This window comes from Bombus impatiens, unplaced genomic scaffold (assembly GCF_000188095.3).
Source record: "Bombus impatiens unplaced genomic scaffold, BIMP_2.2 scf_0129, whole genome shotgun sequence".
Classification (NCBI taxonomy): domain Eukaryota; kingdom Metazoa; phylum Arthropoda; class Insecta; order Hymenoptera; family Apidae; genus Bombus; species Bombus impatiens.
The window spans coordinates 1,175,277-1,190,671 of NT_176548.1; the positions used below are offsets into that span (position 1 = coordinate 1,175,277).

At 40.6% G+C, this 15,395-nt stretch overlaps 1 protein-coding gene across 6 annotated transcripts in view; it reads right to left on the reverse strand.

Moving 5' to 3' along the window:
* LOC100745364 (gamma-aminobutyric acid type B receptor subunit 1) overlaps nt 1-15,395 on the reverse strand; it is a 41,075-nt gene that overhangs the window by 1,720 nt on the left and 23,960 nt on the right. For 4 of the 6 annotated variants that reach the window (XM_033318890.1, XM_033318893.1, XM_003486643.4 and 1 more), the window contains exons 6-18: nt 11,666-11,869; nt 9,735-9,959; nt 9,293-9,353; nt 5,319-5,442; nt 4,361-4,477; nt 4,144-4,282; nt 3,881-3,997; nt 3,658-3,819; nt 3,416-3,519; nt 2,743-3,036; nt 1,904-2,148; nt 451-651; nt 128-355 (exon numbers count right to left, since the gene is read on the reverse strand). In XM_033318890.1, coding sequence (XP_033174781.1) covers nt 128-355; nt 451-651; nt 1,904-2,148; nt 2,743-3,036; nt 3,416-3,519; nt 3,658-3,819; nt 3,881-3,997; nt 4,144-4,282; nt 4,361-4,477; nt 5,319-5,442; nt 9,293-9,353; nt 9,735-9,959; nt 11,666-11,869 — 2,221 coding nt within the window. Of the gene's footprint in view, nt 1-127; nt 356-450; nt 652-1,672; nt 1,686-1,903; nt 2,149-2,742; nt 3,037-3,415; nt 3,520-3,657; nt 3,820-3,880; nt 3,998-4,143; nt 4,283-4,360; nt 4,478-5,318; nt 5,443-9,292; nt 9,354-9,734; nt 9,960-11,665; nt 11,870-15,395 lie in introns of those variants that run through there. The other 2 variants (XM_033318891.1, XM_033318895.1) reach the window with 2 other exon arrangements.

Here is a 15,395-nt window from a genome sequence, read left to right on the forward strand (position 1 = left end):
GTTACAATAGATTTACATATATTTCATTGCGATTCGTTGATATCTCGTACTCGCTGTATTTGGAACGAAACGATATAAGTACTCGATAAAATAATTCACCATAAAGAAATAGTTTGGGCGTACTTACTGGGTGGTAGACTAAAATTGACTCTGGGCTCGCTGTACTCTTTACGATGTAGCCCCAGGCTTAATCTGCGATCTTCTTCGCTAGTAATACTAATTATTGGTCCTGAGCCACATCGAGGATGAGGCGAACGACTGCCTTGGGCATTAACTTGACACGTAGATGCTGCTTTCGTGCCTGGTACCAAACCGGCAATGTAGCCCATGTGAACCCGTAGTGCCGATGCTACTCCTATGAGATTTTGACATGATTAACCGTTTCCACTATTACGCTATATATTACACTATATTCCATTATTAGTTTTTAACTTTTTTTATACAATTTACCAGTAAACGAGGCAGTCGAAGTTTTCCTGCTGGTAGGACGACTGCCGAAAAGACTGAAGAGTCGCTGAAAAACACCCAAACGATTTGGTCCTTCCGTCTCTCTTCGTCGGTGAAGTTTGTAAATATCTGCAAGACTTCTTCGTGTGCCGTCCGGTTCCAAATCCGGTTGGCTGCTAAACGCTACAGTACCGCGGCGTATTCCTAATTTACAGAAAAATCAAGTCTATACGTGCCCAATCGCCAATCGTGTTGCATTAATAATAGATATTAATATTTACTGACATTCGAGCCAATAAGGCGAATTGAAGCACACAGTACGAAAGCGGAAGCAGGTGCTAAGATATCGTAGAAGAGGAAGGAGGAGAACCGCTCGCGTTTTTCGTGAGAACGCAATGTTCCCGAATTCTCTAAATAAGATCTTCGTGTTTACATGTGTGTAATAGATTGTCTTTCAATATCGAATGTCATCACGGGGTAATATTATTTACGAATTAAACAAAAGCATAAACGGGGATCCTGCTTTAAGTATTTGCAGATTCATTCGGTTGACCGTCAAATTTTATCATCGATTCTATTCGATTGGATGTCATTGCATTCCGAAACATTGGATCAAACGTGCAATTTAGCGTGCAGAATGGGGCGTATGCACGTACATACACCTGTCAGAGACTTGTCCAAACTTGTCAAGCGGTTTGGGACTTAGAGCTCGGGGAAATACGAGTGCAGTCTGGTATCTCGAATGGCAATTAATATGTCAGAAATGTATGAATTATGTCCTCAGGCTAGTAATACAGACCAATGCAATAACAGGCTGACAATCAAGCTGGTTGGTTTTGTATTAACTGTTTCATGTGCAGTTTTAAGTAGCAGCTAATTTTATTTAATAGCTGTATCAAATCGACAGAGTAACAAAACTTTAAATTACCGCAGCATGATGAACGTTGCACGCTATTAACAAACGCGCAAGAAACATTGTTCGGCAATACAGTTTTCATGCAGTTTTCCTCGAAAAATAACATAACCGTCTTTAAACATTAGGCAAGTCAGCAAATTGGGGAATGTTTTCTTGTATCGCAATACGAATCGGAACACTTTTGATACATTTGATTTCCCTATTCTAATTTCCTCTTTCAACTTTCAACAAGTTTTTTAAATACTGATACAAGCACGTAAACGTCAGAAACGTTCAGATAACTGCGTGCAATAAACGGAATTCGGTCACCTTTCTCGAACATCTGAATGATGGAAGGACGACGAAACGAGAAGAACATTAATTATGTATCGTTCCTTCTTTCTCTCCTTGATAAAACAGTTTATTCATTGTGCAAATTTAAACAGGGACGATTTCGTTTGGTGAAGGGTAACGAATCGTGAAACGATCTTCGATTATATATTCGTCACGAATTTATTTGCACAACGAATCTTGCATCATGTGGAGAAGAATCTTACTCACCGGACGAATCAGCGGACGGCCAGCTAGCCCTAGGGATGACCGGTGGGAGGACGCTGAGCAATAACAAAGGTAGACCACCCCCGATGCTGGGATTGCGTTGTGGAATCGATGCGCTCGACGAAGCGTGCGATGGTTCAACCGGTTCCTGTGCCAATTGTTTCTCCAATCTGGCCAATTCCAGTTCCAGCTGTGCCATTTCACGACGATACACGCGATTCTGTACTTCCACGCGGTATTGAAGTTCGCTGTTGCACCATGAAATATAATTTTTGTTAAATTCGTTAAAAAGCAGTTGCATACCATAGTGTCGTAACTAGGCTTGCGAATATCACATACTAATTCGCGTACTATTTTCAATAGATCGATAACATCCAACGAATTTTTATCGGGAATTTTAAACGTTGATGGTAATGCGATCTCGTCCTCTTCTCTAACTCGATATCGAATAAATTCTCAATGGAAAATTCAATAAACTTTTTTTAGCAGGCACCGTTCGAAAGAAAATTCAGTGAAAGTCGGTAGTTGAATAAAATATGATGAACGATGTCTGTGACCTGGTTTAAAACGAATCGTACCTTGGTACCGTTAGGAATAACGCGAAGAGTTCAGCCACCGAGCACCGATAAAAAGATATCGTCTCGAGTTAGATCCGTCCAAACGATTAGTTACCAAGCGAAAGAAACCTTTATTGTCACCGTATCCAGCGCCATTGTGCTTACCCTCTTTCTTCGCTCTTGTTTTCTTCTGATTTTCCATTTGCTTTCGACCCCCTTTTTCTTATCTGCGAAGTAGTCATTGGCGCGACGCGGCGTATCGCGACAACAGTAGCTGTTACTTACGTTCTATCATCGGTCACGAATCTCCTTGTATTGCATTCGATCTTCAGGCCGAGACTCTGTACAACAGGGTCGGCCCTTTCGCCAGCCAAGATGTTTGTTAATTGCGGGAGAAACAGCAACGCCAGCGTTGCGGTCGTTGAAGCCAAGATTAAAGCGGTAATCGTAACGAAGGCCAAGGTTGCGCGATCGGACATCAAATTTGCCAGCACTACCACAATCCCCGAAGTGATCACCACGAAATAAACACTCATGCCGATGTATTGCGAGTCGTTTAAAGCAGGTATTTTCACGTGTCTGGAATTATGCATGATATAGAAAAGTACAAAGTAAGAAATAATTAACATAGATGTATAAGTATAAATAAAGAATTAAATTGTTGATCAAAATTACATTAACTCTACAATGAATAAATCGATACTTCCATTACTATATTCTCGACTTGGCCTTGGAACGTTTTAATATCAACAGCTCAATGCTAAAACTCCGACAAAAAGAGGAAACATCTTTGCTAATGAACGCACTAATGGCATCCCTCATTAAACTCCAGTTCGACTCTGCTTCTCCAATTGGAAGTTCCATGTGGACAGATTTCCCCGAGCGATTGTTTTAATGAATTCTTACTTACAAAAACTATTCCGTATATAAAATTTGCAGGTTAACTCAATATTTTTACCTCGTTTCCCAAGCCATGTATACACCGACGATTAGCAATAGACCTTTATATATGTAAAGTGCGCCCAACCAGCTGTTCGTGTGTTGAGAACGGCACACCTCTACCTGTATCGAAAACCAACGATGTAAATTAATTGATTATCGCTGGTTAAAGGGAACGTCATCCATATCTTAATGAGCCTCTCTACCAAAGTTGCAAAGGTAAGGGTGAAATTGTTTTCGACGTCGTTTCGATTTCGATACCTGAGGTTGATAGACTACGCTTCTATCCTGTGGGCTAATTTCCAGAGTTAGGTTTCGGAGATGACGTTGCATGGGGTCAAAAGTTACCCACAAGGTTACCACGAGGCCGTCTATCAGTAGCAGAACGCAGATCAAGCTTATAAGCTGAGTATCCTGAAGTAACTGTAGGTAGTAGAATTATACTGCGCGTTAAATGTCAACCGTACTTTCAATCATATCGTACCTTGTTCTTGACAACGCCGCTTCTGCTTCTAGTGAAAATCCGATGAACGCGATAGGTCTTGGTAAACATCGATCCGAATGCCAAGGAAAAGCCAGCAGACAACAAATATACTCTTGCCTGAAAAACCGTGTGACATATCGTACGAAATACAAAGTGTAACGTTGCATGGAAATAGTTCGATCTGTATATATAGATATACGCGATGCAACATAATTTCACCTACCAAACTAACGACTGTTCGCAAATAGAAAATTAATGCTCACTGTGCACACTGTAGGATAGTAGTCGTTGCTATCCGGTAGCGTGGCGTGATCCAAGCCCAGAAGTATGACCGCACCGTAGACTAAACCACAGCCGACGGCAGCCATATTATTCAGTCTAGGACTCGAGAGTTTTATGCTCCTGCCAGTCATAAGAAACGGAACACTTTACATTTTCTATACGATCAATGCGAAACGATGGAAACATCGTAAAACTTACTTGTGTTTACGAAAATGTAAATTGAACGCCAAGAAAGCGAACGCTAAAGTGACACCAACGCTAGCGAGACAAGTAACTGCTAGAAAAGCTGCAGGTGCTACTGTTACCACTCTCAACCTGGTCGTAAGAAAAATAAGCCATTTGTTATTATTAGAATGTTCTCGAATAGTAATAGACTCATAACGAGGACTGTAGCGAATCTCACGAATAACGAGAATAACCGCGAATGCTAAGTTTTTTAACTTCATAATCCTTTAAGGCTTGGTGTCTTTCGAAAGTAGACCACGTCGTATTTCACGATATTTCCCAAAACATATGATTTATGAAACATTTCCGTCGGGGAACGATAATCAAATTTTACTAACCCGACGAGAAAGCGTGAATCCGAATATATAGTTATCCTTCATGTCGTATACTTATACGTTGTATCGTAAGTTGTAATCCCATTTGGCAAGGAAGATCTTTACAGCTATTTTATGTGAATTGCTTATGTGATTGAATTTTACATGCAACCGTCCTTAACGCGATTGAATTCTCGGTTGCTGAACCTGTCGATTTCACGTTTATCGCACAAATAATAGCTTATTAGCATACAGAAACGATAACATGGATTGTAAATAATTATATGGCTAGAAATGGCATATTTGACATCGTTGCTCTCATTTATCAACAGCGATTTGAAATGTATCCATTAGCGTTCAATGATTTATTTATCATTATCTGTATAATTAAATACGTAAGGAGAAGGTATGGTTTGATTATTGTACGTCTGATTGTATATGTAATTTTCAATTAACGATGCGTCGATATTCGAATTCGCGGTAGATGTTCAACTAGTGGGTAACTGAAAGACAAAACACTAATTGATATATGTAATTGCTCGGATCTTTTGTGGTAGTCAGATTTCAATGTTCGCAGAGAACGAGCGAATGATCAAACCAGATAGAACGGTACATACCGGAAAACCCTTCGAGCCACGGGGGGACGTCCATCCGGCCATTTTGTCATTGCGCATCCTGAGCAATTCATTATTAGCTTTCCATCTTCTGGACTGAAGATCGCTATTCTTCTGAAATCGTTGCCTGTAAATGGAAAACTATAAGAGATCTCCTGCTTTAGTATAAACGAGTGACTCTCGACGAATTGAATAATCGGTCAAGAAGTAACCGGATAGGATAAATCGAAACAAGATTTTAATTCCCATGTTCCCCCACTTCGTTTTGTATGCGTTTCCTTTCGAGCAAACAAATTAAATTGCTTGGGATTTTAATCTAAGAAGAAACGCGGCTTCTAATTATTTCGACTTCGCGTTTCTACCTAAATATTTGTTTCGTGTCACAGATTTGACGAATCCAGAGCTTACGACATAAGGATAACAAGTTTTGTGACGTACAAGGAATTGAATTATCGAGAAGAAGGCCCGATAAAGTTGGAAGTTTAATTTCTATCCTTTATTCCTCTCACATCTATCCGGAAACCCATCCGTCCTCCTACAAAATACCCTTTTCCAGCCGTGATTCACTTGTGCGACACGGCCGATAAAGTCGAAAATACACCGAGTTCTAAAGACCTCGAGTATACCGAGACTATAGAATTCCTATTTGTATTGGTATAAGCATGACTAAACGAGGGGCTTCCCAAGGATTAGGACTGAGTTTACTTTTTCGGACATGTTACGGAACAACGCTTCAAAATAGATTCGATTTTATTTCCGAAATCGGATTTTAGCTTGTCTTGCGTAAACTCTCTGGGAAGTGCAGACAGCAGATATGGCTGATCGCTCGGATTAGAAATGTTCTATCAAGCTGTTGTCTTCGTACATTTTACAGGCCGGACGCTATTGGGATTTTTTTCTCATCAGCTTAATGACAGTAGCCAGATACACAAAATAATACTTATTTTGTTCCATTTTCGGTTTCCGCATACCAAAGCACTGTTATTTTCGAGGACTGCAGATAAAGACAGTCTGCCAATCGTTTTTTAAGCAGCGCATTCACGGATACTGCCTATGTGTATCTGTTTCGTGAAGTTTAAGCGTACATGCTCGATGCTTTTTCACCTTGACAGGTATTCGAGTTTCTTCTGCACATTAAATTACTTACCTCCTAAATTGCACGTAAACTCGTACTACATAGTTTTTCACGCGCCGAATTTGCAAATTCGTCCTCGCAGCTTCTTAGGAACTTATCTTATAATAATATAGTGGTTGCCGTAATATAACAAAGTCACATAATCGGTCTGACATCGAAGTTTACATATTCGTAGCATAGCTGCGATATTGCTATTTTAGCTGATCAAACATTTTCAATTTCATTGGTTATAATTCTAGGAGATAATGAAGAAGAAAAAATTGTACAGTTTTGACAGTATATCATCGGTTAAAATAGAATATTCGCCTAATTATCATATTATTTGGCTTTAAACAAGACAGATGGATCTAATCCCGATTAACGTCTAAAGTTAGAAAACATTGCCTTCGGCTGTTGCGGTGCGCAAAAAGAAGAAGCAAATAACAGACGACCGATCCTTTTTTTCTATTCCCTGTCTTCGTGATTATGCTTGGAAGTTAAATATGCGGTCCGCGCCGATGTGACTATACCCGCTACAGGATTTGATGGATTACAGCCGTAGGATCTCGAGTGTCGACTGGTTGGATGAATGAAACACTGTGGGAGAGGTAAACTGGAATAAAAAAAAAATGTACAGAATAATGGTAACAGAAATCGTGGAGGCAAAGGAGGAAGCAGTTGATGGTATCCAACTTGTCCGAACTAGCGAAGCTTCTTTGTAAACGCCGCTACCTATCGCTGACGGAAATTCGTGCCAGTTCGTTGACTTTATCAGAAATCGATGCTTGAAGCGTGGTTCAGAAAAAGGAGCTTCTTCTTCGAAGTTCGGGCAAGGTTAGCGAGCAGACAACTAGCCGTTGTATCGTAAATAATCGTTCAACTATATGAACTGCGTAAAAGAGTTTGGAAAATCAGTCGATTCTGGTAAATCCCTGGATCTCTGGAAATCCGTACAGGGAATTTGCCAACTTTTGCTTCTTTTAGAAACGTCTTACCGAAAGACATAAATTCTTTCATTGTCAGCATCCGAGATTAACCGATTTCGTACAGTACGTATACAGTTCCCAGCGGAAAGATCATGAGAAATTTTGTAAATTCAAGGTACCAAAATAGGTAACGCGAATCAACTTTTACGAAGATGTTTGATATACATATATCATGAAGGAGGGCGGAGAAATAGCACAATTCGGAGATTTTTAGTCTTATCGCTGGATACACCTATAAGTAAAGTAAAAAGTAGAAAAGTAGATAGGAGATAGAAAGGAGGATAGAGAGGATAGTAGGAAAGAGGGAGAAACGTTTCTTATCAGGGCTTTTAAAAGATTGTTCAACCGTCTTCCAACGAGATATTTGTAAAACAAGAGGTAGAAGAACGAAAGAGTGAGAGAGAGAGAGAGAGAGAGAGAGAGAGAGAAAAGAGAGAGAGAGGCGGAAGAGAAGAAAGAGCGAAGAAGTAATGAATCTTGGTCTCAGTTTCACGGCGCTTATAAAGGTGTAGACAATTTGTAGCAGATTGATTTTCGATCACGTTAAAAAAGCGATATTCCATTAATGCGTAAAATACGTGGAATAACTCTGGAAAAAGTCCAATTAAATACCGTCCGTTAGTCATCAATTGAACGAATTGAAATTGAAACGGGAGAAGTGATTCTGATGTAAGAACGCGAGTGTCGTTAACACGAACGGCGCATCGAGGTCATACGGATCGAAAGAAGGCTTAATTTCACAAAGACCTGCACGTCCGTACGTTCGCGAGGATGGCGTTTCGAGGCCACTCAAACAGTGCGCTTGCGTCGTTATTCGGAAGAATTCAGTCCGTGATTCTTGAAATGTATGGAGGGAGACCGACTTCCGACAATTTACACGAGTGACATTTGTCGAGATAAAATTTGCTGGAAAAAGTTTAACACGATATATTTATTGGTCGTGTTTGGTGTTGCGGAGACGCGAAGTTACCTCTTGGTCGGAATGACGATTAATACGAATTCGAAGTAATACATTCCGGCCTTTCTTGTTTTCTATCTCTGGTTTTTCTCCTTTCTCACGCACGCTCCCTTTCGCTGCCGATTCCTGAGGGTCCTCTCTCATTAATTATTCATCGGCTTCTTACCGACATCCGGCGGATAGAATGGCAAACATCCTTGCTCGTGTTCGCACGAAGCTCACGCCGATCTCGTTTCGTGCTTTAGATCGTGGATCCGAGTAGCCGCAGTCTTTGCCGTGTCGGCCACGCGTAAAGCTCCATGCGCGTGACACTGAGATGTCCTTATGGCTCTTTCAAATTTAGTTCCCACGCTAGCTTTTTCCAAATTCTTCTACGCGCAACCTTCTTGGCTATTACGAAATCCCAATCGATTATCGCTCGATACGTCATTTTATGTGTATGACACATTGATATTTTTTCACGCAAGCAATTTTTTATTTTTATACTTCAAATAACACGCGAACAGGTCATCACGCACGTGAATTCTCCGTAAATATAATCGACAGATTCGTGTGTTGTGTGAACGTTCATTTGATAAGAAATTGACGTAAACAGGAGCAGCGAGAAACAGTGTATCGCAATGCCTAACAATTCGGGCGATCGTACGTAACGCGTTTAACGGAGGAATGCATTAGGACGAAACCGCTATCGTACCAACTGAAATCATATCGCTGACGGAACATTCAACAATGGGAAGTGTCAGTTAACTGAGATGCGAGAACGCACGCGGTATACTGCGCCGTTAGGCGCGCACAATTGTCAGCAATTTCCATCCCTGTTTCCTGATTTGCCCTATTACACGTCCGTCTTTATTCGTGTACCATTACATTCGATATAATTACGAGTAAATCGTACTTTTATGGTATAAAGTTTACTCACCGTATATCTGAGAGAACGCTGTGATACCCACTCGATCAGCTCCATCGAACGATACCGGTCCCTAGAACGAACGATGACTAAACTATTCGTTTCGATTGACATGGAAAACCTCTATTAACAATTTCGTCCGCCGATAAGTTCATTATCACGATAGTCATCGTGTTTTTTTAATAAATACGTTTCTTCTTCTCCTCGATACGCGTCGTTCATGAAAATTCCCAAAGATATCGTTCTATCGTTTTTGTGAATTATCGATGCGAAAGTTTGAATGCTGGATTTTGGATGATGAAAGCAGAATGCTAGATGATTTTAGTTTCACGAATGTACGCGTATAATCATTTGCACACAGGCCGAATCAAATGCTTAAATACTTGAAGAATAGATGATTTCATGAATTCTCATGCATTCTTTTTTTATCGGTCGAGTAGTATTTCATACTCACCGAAACTCCGTTAAAACGTAAAAGTTTCAGTTGTTCCAATAGTCGCAACGCAATGTCCTTTCTAGCATGCGTATATTGGACTACGCTAATGTTGTCCTTATTTAAGATGTTTTCGGTCTTTTCCAAAGCAAGTGCCATAGCCCAGACGGCGTCGTAGGTCTGTCCTTCGAACTTCGAGTCTGTCGCGCTTCTTTTTCTCAATTCCAACGTGAAATTGTTACTCGTCTGTGCAGAAAATACCGTTGCTGTATTACGGCTAATCGGGTAATATAATTCGAGTTAATGCGCATATTTAAAACGGAACTACCATTCTTATCTATTTTTATCGAGTGTACTAATAGTTAAAACGAAGCTCGCGTAATCCTTTGAAAATATACGGTAGCTTTTTGTTGTAGTGACTCCAGCTTGATCAGCCTTTACGGCGAAGGTTATACAAAAAGAAAAGTTGTAGTTTCAGTATTCCATAATAGCGTCTTTAAAAACAAATTTCTTTCTTATTAACTTATTTGGGCACACTGCGCCATGGAAGTAAGGAAATTGCCGTAAGGGGTAACATTTTCGAATATTATTCTCGAGACAATGAATAGCTCTTTTTCTAAAATAACGAGAGTACTTTGGTCGATTTTACAGTTTCAGTGAAAAATCAATTCTCTTTCATCCGATAGCGTAAAAACGCGTCTTTCACGCAGATAGTAAATATTAACGAATTAATCGGTACAGTTCGATGTAACCAAAAACAGGAGAATCGAGTAGTCGCTAGTATTTGTCGTAGAGATCAAAATTCGTTATGTTAATATAACGTTGAGTGCAGATTCGAAATGCCGATATAGCAAAACAAATGTATTACTAATTTCATTTTCCGTTCTTGAACGTTACGGACGAGTTTGAGAGAAATTCTATTTCCCTCGTTTATCATATTTTTAGCTAAATCGATTAAACGTGCATGTTCCGGTGGGAAACAAATGGATCACGAAAATTATTTACGCGAATTTCGGTTCAACAGAGAAATGTAATATATATGTATGTGGCTTCTCAAAGTCAGAATTCAGATCTTTGTGGCAAAGGTTGTCTCTTGTACGATAAAACATTCTGTTCTATTCTCGTATTGTTTCGTTCCTCAGAATATGCAAATCGGACAACCGACATACGTTGCAACGCGTCTTCGTTTTTGACTCTGATATCGTGAAAACTCACGGGATGGTGAATTTCTAGTTTTCCACGTGGGCGCGTAAATATTCAATATAGTTGAATGCACTCGGAATTATTCATGATGCTGTTTGAAAAAGTATAAAGCAAACCGTTTCGTAACAACTGCGAGTCACCGAGGGTTGGATCTGGATGAGTTTCGGCGGTGTGACAGTACCGGAGAAGAGTTAGGTATGTCGAAGAAACGTAACCAATTCCGGAGCACGTTCCGTTCGAATTTCGTCGGGATCAGGTTCTTCCCTCGTGAAATGTAATTAGCAACATGTGAGTTCGTCATTAGCTCGATTGCTCGAACGTGGAAAGTTCGATACGAGGAAGCTGCTGGCCATTATCACGCTCTTTCAACCATACCATTTCATCGACGTCTCTCTCTAATGGACGCGAAAACAGGTCTGCGTGTGTTATACAGCTATGCCAGCTATAACGAGCATGTACATGCCAAGACTACACGCTACTCCGTTAACGCTTTTAATTCTCGACAACGACGTTGCGTATATTATTAAGTATTTCGTCAAACATCGACCGAGACTTAATTAATGGAAGAAACTTTGGTTCAGTGGCGGTTCGAGTAATTGCTGCAATCTATAGAAAATATCGAGACACTACAAAAGATTTCCTACTGCAGAAGGGCTATTCTAGTCGAAGGATTTTCGAGAAATGCTCCGTTTTCCAGTTTAGTATGGAACTTTTCTGACAAATGTGTCGGTAACTGGAAAAGTACTTACCAGACCCGACGAACTTATTTCGTTTTCTAAGGCAGCGCCATGACTCTCGACGATGATTAAACCATTCTGAGTTTGAGACAGCTGAGAGGGGGTACATTCTTCTGGTTCCGAGTGCAACGAATTAGCCATCCTCTTCGACAAGTCGATCGTATCACCTGGCAGAATCCATGCGTAGTCTCCTCCGTGCATACCCAACTTCCAAGCCTGGCAGAACAAGTAAAGAAAAAGTAAAAAAGATAGAGTGGTTAATAGGGGAAGTGACTAACGGAGTTACGGAATATTTAGCGAAAATGTTCATCTGGCTGCTGAGAGCCGCTGGTTTACGGAGCTAGATAAGACGAGCTTTAGACCTGGCTCTTAGTGGACGTTTCGTGCTCTTATGTTTCCTCGAATATATGGGTTACTTGGATAACTCTTTTATTTTTAAAAAGGAGGGGATGAACTCGTTACGGAGCGAGACGTTTTACAGTTCTGCAGTTTTACACAATTCTCTCTCGTGTCGTATGTACCTCGAAATTAACGCGGCGTCACATTCTCCGCACAATGCGATACATTCGATTTCGAGGATCGACCATCAAATGCACTCTCGTCAAGGAAAAGAAAGTGATTGTAGAGAATTTCCGAGAATGCAAATCGCATCCAGAGGATCGAACAGACGTGTTGACCTACTATGAATATTTACTATGATCTCATCAGACGACGGACAATCAGAGTAATGAGAAATGACTCCAAGATGGGGATCGTTCTCAGACCCTTCGAGATGTCTTTATAAAATATACCCCATTTTTCGCATTGTCCATTCCCTTTTCTTCCCACTCTACCTTCGTTTATTTATTCTCGCATGCCGATTTATTTCATCTAACGCGTAACATATTTTTGGCTATATATATATATATATACTACTAATAGAATGTATTTTAGTAACGTCATTTGTCAGTTAGGATGATATGAAACGGACATCGTTACGGTATTTTGTCTTGAATGATGTATCGTCCCTTTGACGTTACACAGTTTTTATACGCTACTAGTTAAAACTTTTAACTAGTCCCCATAATCAATTTCCCTTCCGTTTTCAAACAGCAAATTTCCTACTCAATCAGCGAGTTTCACGTGACCGAAAGATGTCATTGCGTTGACTCGAAAGAGACGGCTGGATATGCATTCGTATGCAGCGTTCTTATCCTTTCCGGCGTGGCTCGACTCTTCTAAAGCTTTTAAGTCCGGAAGAAGAGATCGCCGGCCGGTTATCGGGAAATCATCGTCGGTCGTATTTACGCCTCATTGTCTTTCGTCGCTTTGCACAGAGACAAAGTTAAAAAACTGGGACACGTTTGAATGGCGCGCCCTAGTCGTCCAAAGATGCAGGCTGTTCTGTGAATTCGCAACTGTTGTCATGCTGAGGCATCCGGTGAAAATGAGAAATGTGCCTGGAATACGTAGACATAATATTGTTCTCAGTAGCAAAGAAAGGGCGAGCGAAGTATTTACCGCTCGAACACGCGATTTCACGTAAATCAGGACTTAATGTTTCTTCTCGCTTAGAACTATCACCGACTTTAAAACCGATAATACAGAGATATAAATTGTACCTCTACGCCCTATGTGGATGTATTGAAACGAATGCCACGAGCTATTTACAGTTCGAATTATAAAAGGCGAAGATCTCGGATTATTTTCAGCTGCTTTCGACAAAAATTCGTAATTATTTTTTAAGAAATTAGTTCGTAATTAGAGAACAGCCGATTGGTTTAGCGATAAATTTTGTTCAGACGCGTCACGAAACAAAGGATGCATCCGCTGTTTATAAACGACACCGTCCGAGGCTACGAGATTCCGTGTAGGCGTTATCTGTATTTTCGGTTGATTTATAGGAGAAACGTTTCCGCGTTCCATGTTTCGTTGTACGCGCAAAGAAAAGGAAAAACCTTGCCTCTGAATACATATCGACGTAATAAACGGCCGATCCTGACCTGTGAATATTAAACATCGGAAAAGTAACGAACTACACAATCGTTTGAATGGAGAAGATGTGGATATCGTCGATCTAGCGCTTGCGAACATCTACGCACGCGTTATTGCCTGCCGGCCGTAGTTACTTTCTGATTGGCAATAATATAGTCGGTCAAGATGTCAGAGGCGCGCTCCGATGAAAAATCGTTTTCACAAGAAGCACGATTGCTCAGCTGCTTTGGTAAATTTAATCTTTTTCCTCTAATAAACTCCTATGTATCTTTCGGGTATGCGAAACAAAGGAAAAAGATCGAAAGCAACTGTAAATCAGAAATTTACATTTTTATGTAAATATTTCCCGCGGCTATTTCCATACTACTTCTGACGTTCGAGGAAAATAAAAAAGTCCTATATAAGATATACCTACGCGCGATTCGATAGGACGTTTTCAGTTTGGAGGATTTAAGAGATACAATTTAAACGATACCGAATCAAAAGAGAATGCGAATTAATTGGAATCTTAGAGATAGATAGTAATCAGGAGAACACCGTTTCCTATACTCCACCAACGTAACTTCATTTTGACATGTAGGCGAGACACAGGCGAAGATTAGAGGCGCAGAAACCTGATGTTTACACTTCCGACGTTGGAAGCACGAAGATCACCCAAATCCTCATCCTTTCTGTTCCGTGATTAATTTTGCAGTGATAGTTTCACGAGTCACCTCAATCAAGTGAATACGTCATGTAAATGCAATTTTATACTATTTTCTTTAAAGATTATCTCCTATATTGTCGAGAATATCGATTACTTTGAGTTAAGTCGGCGACTTGCGATCGAATTTACATGGTTATCGGTATGAAGACCGATTAGACAATAAAAAGTTATCTGATAAACAAGCTGACGAGCAGTTCTTGGAAAGTACTGGTCTTGAAACACAAAGCCATTGACATGATAATAGTGATGAGGGAAAGAGAGAAGGACAACGAGAGAGAGAGAGAGAGAGAGAGAGAGAGAGAGAGAGAGAGAGAGAGAGAGAGAGAGAGAGAGAGAGAGAGAGAGAGAGAGAGAGAGAGAGAGAGAGAGAGAGAGAGAGAGAGAGAGAGAGAGAGAGAGAGAGAGAGAGAGAGAGAGAGAGAGAGAGAGAGAGAGAGAGAGAGAGAGAGAGAGAGAGAGAGAGAGAGAGAGAGAGAGAGAGAGAGAGAGAGAGAGAGAGAGAGAGAGAGAGAGAGAGAGAGAGAGAGAGAGAGAGAGAGAGAGAGAGAGAGAGAGAGAGAGAGAGAGAGAGAGAGAGAGAGAGAGAGAGAGAGAGAGAGAGAGAGAGAGAGAGAGAGAGAGAGAGAGAGAGAGAGAGAGAGAGAGAGAGAGAGAGAGAGAGAGAGAGAGAGAGAGAGAGAGAGAGAGAGAGAGAGAGAGAGAGAGAGAGAGAGAGAGAGAGAGAGAGAGAGAGAGAGAGAGAGAGAGAGAGAGAGAGAGAGAGAGAGAGAGAGAGAGAGAGAGAGAGTCCTACTTCAACACAATGTTCATTATTCGCGTAGCAGGGACACAGGCTATGACCATGTGTTTGCATTTCATCGATTTTCGCCTGAAAATCGAGGCGTAAAGTCCTCCGCGATAGACAAATTTCAATTTATCGTGTAGAATAGAATTGAGTTCGTGAAGTTTGTGTATGTCGTGGAACCTTTCGTGTACGTTGAAATTCGAAAATAATCTTTCTCGCGTATTATAATGTCACGGTGGTAACACCAAAAAGAGTAATTCTCACAGAGATAGCGATTT